The sequence below is a fragment of the Embiotoca jacksoni genome, unplaced genomic scaffold (assembly GCF_022577435.1).
Source record: "Embiotoca jacksoni isolate LCO1_2020_lvr unplaced genomic scaffold, fEmbJac1.0.p SCAF_28, whole genome shotgun sequence".
Classification (NCBI taxonomy): Eukaryota; Metazoa; Chordata; class Actinopteri; family Embiotocidae; genus Embiotoca; species Embiotoca jacksoni.
The window spans coordinates 6,373,614-6,380,292 of NW_027185379.1; the positions used below are offsets into that span (position 1 = coordinate 6,373,614).

The following is a 6,679-nucleotide window of genomic DNA, read 5'->3' on the forward strand; positions in this document are numbered from 1 at the left end:
GGAATTATTTTCAGCTGTGGGTTCATACATAACGGTGGTTTTCTGTTTCACAATGTGCAGTATGCGAGATCAAGTCAAAATAAAATGTTCTATGATCATTTTAAGGAAGGAAGATGTCTCCCAGTAAGGTGTTTTAGTTTTGTTCTATTAGTGGAGCTCTATGGGACAGAGAAATAAGGACTATGTGGAAATTATGGAGATGACGGACACTAACGGTCAACTTTAAAAAGTCATCATTTTATTTTTACTTAAAGAAAAACTGCAGTGCCCTCTCACAATATTTAGCCATTTAATTTCTACAACTTATGTAATAGGAACGGCAATTTAAATCCTACTAGAACTTGTAATCTGCACCACCAATGTGCACATTAATAAACCTCAAAGGCCCAATTAGAAATGGCGACTTCTGAGTAAGGTCAAATGTATCTTTATGAATCACAGCACACGTTGTTCATAAAGGTACAGTTCTTTCTTTATTACTATATTGCTACTCTAGGATGAAACCAAGTATGGATTTATCTCTTCCAAAAAAGAAAAAGAAAATTACAAATACCCATCCCTGATCTTGACCCCATCCTCCCCTCAACTTCCTGAAAGTTTAAAAAAAATATTGGAGCTGTCAGGCAAGGAAAAATATTTTAAAAAAGTTTTATTTTTCATCTATTGTGTTAAAAACATGATTAAAAGCAAATGTACATTCTGTCATTACTGATGAGTAAAATTGCATAAATTGAGTCTTTTTCCGTTAAAAAAAACAAATACTGGTCGTTTCAGGACAGAAGGTCTCCACGTGAGTCAGACAGTCTGAGAGCCGACGATCGATCAATCAATCAATGAGCCTGCAGCTCTGATGAAGCAGGTGGTGAAAATCCCCCCCATCCCTCTTCATGCTGCCTGCTGACTGTACTGCTGTACGCCAGCCTCTGATGAGATATTGCTACGCAGAACGCCCACGGAGAGATGACAGCACAGGTTTGTTGATGTCGAACAAAGTACAACACAGACTAGCCGTGCGGAGAAAAGTCCTCTGTGCAGCTGCAGACGAACAAAGGAACCTGGAGTAGTTTTCCTGGTTGTTGGCTGAGCTGTGCATCTGCTCACATCTCAGTCCGCTGAACTGTCGTCTGATCTCTTCTCGCCTGCTGCTTTCCAGTTTTTCCTCCTCTTCTTTTTTGAGTCAGAGTCTTTGCGGGAGTCCCGCTTTCGCTTTTTGTGACTGCGAGTCCGTCTCTCTCTTTTTACCTCATCATTACTGTCCCCCGAGATGCTGTCCTCACCTCCACCTCTGGATTTGGCCGTTTTCTTGGTTTTATGTGGACTTTTAGTACTTTTTCTCTGCTTGTCTTTGGTTGCGCTGCTGTCGTCGCTGCTGCTATCGTCGCTGCTGCTATCGCTGCTCGAGGACTCTGCTTTCTTATGCTTTTCTCCCTCATCTTTCTTCTTCTTCTTTTTCTTCTTTCGAGAGGACTTTTTGGATCGCTTCAATAAGCACGCCTCTGTGTCAAACTTTGACTTTTTCATTTTGTGGCGCCCAATCTTCTTTGTAGCTCTTGTTTTTTCCCTAAAAAAAAAAAGTACACATAAAATGTGGGTAAGGCACCAGCACCAGTAGGATTTTTTTTATGTCTCATTGCAGCAATCCATTGATTTTACACTTTGAGATCAGTGTAAAGAAAATCAATCATCTCTTATGATAACTTTGATAGATGGAAATGTGGCATAAAAAGATGCTATCAAACTGCCATATGAGAAAGGTGGGATCCAGATTTCAATTTAATTTTTTAATGTTCGACTACCAGCTTTATAGAAGGACACTTCTAAATCCCTGGAGTGCTCCTTTAAGATTTGTTTTGCTCATCATCTTGCTCCGTGCTGTATTTTTGCTTACCCATCACTTTCAAACTCCTCAGGATAGAGCTCCTTGAAGCCGCTGTGTCCCCATCTGTGATGAGCACACATGAGATGATAAAGATGTGTCAGCCTTGCCAAACTCTCCTACGTTTACATTACAGTGTGGGGACATGAGCATGAATGGATAAATAAATAGAAAGAATACAAATAATGAAACCATCTCATGAACAAAGTTCGCTGTAAGAAAAGCACAAAAAAAAGATTTAGTTGTGTATGTACCTGTCAGGATCCTTGGACTCAAATTCATAGAGTTCGCGAGTCCAGCATCGAGCGTCTCTGTCGTCGTGCTCCGAGACCCTGCTTCTACTCTCTTCTCTGAATTGATCCGGCACTCGATCGCAGTGCATGTGTCTTCTGGAAAACGAGCATTACCAATAAATCAGAAAGCCAATATACAGTAACAGCTCTCTGAACTCATTATGAAACACTCAGATGAGCGTCGGCGTCACTTGTAGTTCGGCGGCTCAAATTAAACTGGGACTTCCAATGCTCCTACCTCACACACTCGGTATCTGAGAAGTGTTTGTGGTGCGACGTTTGGACCTCCCAGTCTCGCATTTTCCACATCTCCATCTCTTCCTGGATCTGCAGTTGGTCAACAACAACATGTACATGAAGTGCTGCCAAAACACGCCTTCATGTAAACAGTATTAAAATATTTCCAGAGGTTAAATATACACAGCTGCTAAAAAAAAAAAAACTTCTAATCAGCGTGTAAACATTCCCTCGGCTGCTTAATATAAGAATTAACAACCATTAACAAGGTCTTCTCTGGGATAAAACGTCTTTGAGCTTTCATCTATTAAAACATCACCTCCGTGCAACTTATTCAAGCTCAAAAAAACTTGGCCATTGTTACCTCTGTGTTCCAGCTTGTCAAGTATCAGGATAAGAAGTAAACCAAGTAACAAAAACTGAAGGCATCATCTTAGGCTTAGGAACAAACAATGAATCAATAGTGTTGACTTGTTGCCCACTCAGGAGCCAGTTCAAGTGTAACACAAGCTAAAGTCTGAAAAAAAAAACACCGTAAAGCTGGATCAACAGCTCACTAAAACACTTTTAAAAACTAAACGCTAAACCTTCATGCAGGTAGAATTTATTGCAGGACTGTTGCGTTACACTACATGAGGTTCAGCGGTAGAAGAAGAAATACTCGGAAAGGCCAGTTCGTAAAAACACTCTCGCCCCGCCCATCAGCAAAATGTATTATTGGCTTCAAGAATAGAAGTATTTTATTGTGCAGAATGGCCGCTGACAGTGATAAACGACAGAGCCACTGAAATCCAAGAATAATTACCTCTGAACAAATTAAAATAACATTTCTTCAGGACCTCTCAGCGGTTGAATTAGCCTGTTGAAAGGGTGCACAGGTGTTTCCACCTATTTTTACATGATCACATTTTTTTTTTTTTATCTCAGGACGGTGGAAGCGGCCACAGACTGAATTTGATGAGTGCTCTCTCTCTCTCTCTCTCTCTCACTATCTGGTAGGTCTCTACTAATGCCTTAGTTTTACTCACCAGAAGACTATTTTGCAAAACTACTATCTGACAAATAAGGTGCAATAAAAAGAATAGTTCCCTCTAAAAAAAAAATGTACTGGAGACGAAAAAAGGGGACATAATCGAGGACAATACCTCAAAATTGCACTTTAAGTGCAATTTTAAATGAGCAAATACTATATATAAAAAAAAAAATAATAATAAAAAAAAAAGGATGTGAACCAAACGCACCTTGTTGTGTGCGTCTGTGTGTCGGATCACATTCCGCAGCAGCGTCGTCTTCCCCATCGGCTGCTTCGACATGACGGCCCCTTGAACGAAACACAAGTAAGTCACGGACAGACCAACCGAAGATATAAAAGTTGTGGAAACAAACACGAGTATTTTTTATATATATATGTATATTACCGGAACACTCAGCGTGACCTGTTAGCCTAGCCTGCTATAAAATGTATTCCTTGCAGCTCGTCCAAACCACACACACACACACACACACACGCACGCACACGCACCTGTACTGCTCTACTACACGTTCACAACCATTTCGTAAACGTGCACAAAAACTGTACCTGTCAAAAACGAGGAGCATTCAAGAAGGTAAAAACACAGCTTTACAGCTTCTGCCGGTAACTTCCGCTCTGTTGTCGCACTGGAGACGTCACTGAGCTCTGGGACAAACGATTGGTCAACGGTCCGCCAATCATCGTGGTAGAAGCTGTGAGCCGCTGCAGAGTGTGTTTGTGTGCGTGTGTAGGTGTGAACATTCAACTGTATTGGCAAAATTAGACATTGCGGTAAATAGTTTTTAATTTTTTTATTTTATTTTTTATAAATTGAACAATTAAAACGATTTATATATATATACATATTTTTTTTTTTAATTACAATAAGTCATTATTTTGAAGGACTGCAGCGAGTCAACACCCCAGACTGCTGGACCAAGAAACCAAAACATAAGTGATATTTATCTGTAAAAGGCAAACTGAACAGACCAGAATACAACATCTGTCAAGAAAGAACAAGAAAAAGAGGACAAATAAGCACGACGTCGGTGCTTTGTTTTTCTGCTAGATGAGTAAGTAGCCACGTGTTCGCTAACTTTGTTTCTGTGACGTTTTGTAGGATGAAGCTGTCTTTTGGCATGAACATGACGGCTATTAGGAGCTCTATATATCTTAAAAGGTGCGTCGGCATATCTTTAAATAAACATTGAATTGTCAGTGTTATTAGACCGTGTCAAGGTCATGACATCACTTTGGGATCACTTGAGAGTTGTGTTGAGACTTCAACACACGGGAAAGCTCCACTGAGACCAAACTGTCTCACTTCCTGTCTCTAGATGTGTCCGTTCCACGTGATTCACATGTACAGAGCTAGACACGTCCTGTCCTGTCTTATATCGGACCCTATAAATAGAGTAACAGCTACGCTCGGTGGACCCAGTTACACTGGTGTAAAGTCCTCAGAGAGATACACAGGAATGCAATGAAATCTGTGAGCATCCAGAGGACTCGGCACCAATGTAAAACATTACATTACATTTCTTTTAGCTGACGCTTTTATCCAAAGCGACTTACAATAAGTGCATTTCAACCATGAGGGTACAAATTCAGAACAACAACACCTATGGTAATTCATCTTCCCACCATGGACCACTTTGTGCAAACAAATTAGGCTTGGCCTATTTAGAATACCCTGACAGTTATGGATATTTCAAAGGCACATTATGATGAAGAGAAAGCAGCTTTCAATTAAGTAGGACGCCTAATTAAAGGTTCCATTAAGTACTCTACTGGTTTCATGTATGGAGCTGATGAAATGATTTTGTGCTCCAGTCTCTTAAGTTAAAGGGACTGTTGGGAGTTTACGTATCATCGTGTTTTATGTGTGTTTTAGATAAGTGTGTGTCAGCTTTATGCCTCGGTGTTTTTAATTGGTAGAGTTGTGTTCTGCATTTTACCTGAACAAACAGCTTGAATCCCTTTGACAAATGCTCTTTCTTAGTTTTTGCTTAGCCTTATTTGTTTGTCTCCACTTGTGTAATATGATTCTAATTCCGAAGAGGCCCTTCAAGTTCAGTTCATTTGTTGTGAAGAAAACACATTTTGAGGGTTATTCTGAGTGCTCGACCATCTTCAGGCAGCTATTTGATATGCAAATATTTTGGACAATACATGATATATAAAAGCAGGGACTTATTTTGAATTATCTTTGCTCCAGGGTTTTCTCCCAAACAAAAATATCCCGAGCAGCCAATAGACTTCTTTATTTCTTTCTTCTTTAAATTGCATCTGCCAACAAAAAAGGATGCGTTATCCAGGGAAAAAATGGTATGAGTCTGTGGCGCTTTACGCATATCTGTTTGAAGGTCATTGAAATACAAAAAGAAAAACACAGATAACTTTTGTTTCATATAGCAGGCATAATAATCTGAATCCATAGTGACCGTGCAAACAATCTGTTCTATTTTAGCAACTCATTTGATTTACAAATTGGCCGACTGCATGTTGTCTCTGTGGCAGCCGCTCTTCTTACCTCCTGCCTCTGCAGCGATGGAATGACTTTCAAATCACACTTTGAACAGCAAAGTCACTGCTAGTAGATCACCCATACATGAAAAGAAGAGTCCCTGTTAAAAACCCTTTGTTTCCCCCAATTCCCTCAGTCACAGCTGGGCCACCCAAATCTTCGTCGTCGGCCCGTTCGATACCACAGTTTGTCCTTGTCTTTTTAATATTGAAGCAAAAACAGATACTGAGAGGAAGAAAGAAACAGAAGCAAGTTTATGTTTCGGGAGACAGTTTTCAAAAGGCCACTAACTTTGCCAAACTACTATCAGCGTAATCTGTCTGCGTGACGTTCATGCCTCTTCTTACGCATTACAAACAATACTCAGTTGTTTTTCTTTCCAATGGACAGAACCACTATAAGTTTAGCTGTTTAATACTTACCTAACGCCATCAAAAAAGGTGGATGGGCATTTGGCAGGGTTCGTAAGATTATAAATAAATAGTTACCCTGTTAAAAATGTAATAAGTAATGTAAGAATTTTCATTACCTAATCAAAGTAATGTAACTTATTACAATGGATTAGTTTTCTAACAAACGTTGTAAACTGCGCTACAAAGCTGAACTTAAAAAAAATGAATGGAAGAGTCGGTGTAAACCTTCAAACTAACACTAATTCCTGTCAAACTTATATTAAACGTTTTTCAATACAATTTGTTTTCAAATGGGAATGTTTTGATTTTACAGCAGAGCAA

At 39.6% G+C, this 6,679-nt stretch overlaps 1 protein-coding gene across 2 annotated transcripts; it reads right to left on the reverse strand.

Annotated features, from left to right (window-relative positions):
* Positions 1-486: 486 nt before the first annotated feature.
* On the reverse strand, positions 487-4,053 carry nkapd1 (NKAP domain containing 1). Of its 2 annotated transcripts, none has more exons than XM_069161441.1 (6): positions 3,986-4,053; positions 3,648-3,727; positions 2,408-2,496; positions 2,131-2,265; positions 1,889-1,942; positions 487-1,561 (listed from the first exon to the last, which is right to left on the reverse strand). In XM_069161441.1, the coding sequence occupies exons 2-6, from the start codon at positions 3,717-3,719 to the stop codon at positions 1,105-1,107; spliced, it is 807 nt and encodes a 268-aa protein (XP_069017542.1). In that variant the 5' UTR covers positions 3,720-3,727; positions 3,986-4,053; the 3' UTR covers positions 487-1,104. The 2 variants fall into 2 exon arrangements, with proteins under 2 accessions (XP_069017542.1, XP_069017543.1); XM_069161442.1 differs by lacking the exon at positions 3,986-4,053 and adding an exon at positions 3,825-3,912.
* Between the last annotated feature and the right edge of the window lie 2,626 nt (positions 4,054-6,679).

What these genes read in the sequence shown, in the direction of transcription:
- nkapd1 (XM_069161441.1), bottom strand. Translation starts at nt 3,719, where the DNA reads ATGTCGAAGCAGCCGATGGGGAAGACGACGCTGCTGCGGAATGTGATC. An exon ending in ACACAGACGCACACAACAAG is followed by an intron (nt 2,497 to 3,647) that starts GTGCGTTTGGTT and finishes GACCAACTGCAG; the next exon opens with ATCCAGGAAGAGATGGAGAT. An exon ending in GAGGAGTTTGAAAGTGATGG is followed by an intron (nt 1,562 to 1,888) that starts GTAAGCAAAAAT and finishes TTTTTTTTTTAG; the next exon opens with GGAAAAAACAAGAGCTACAA.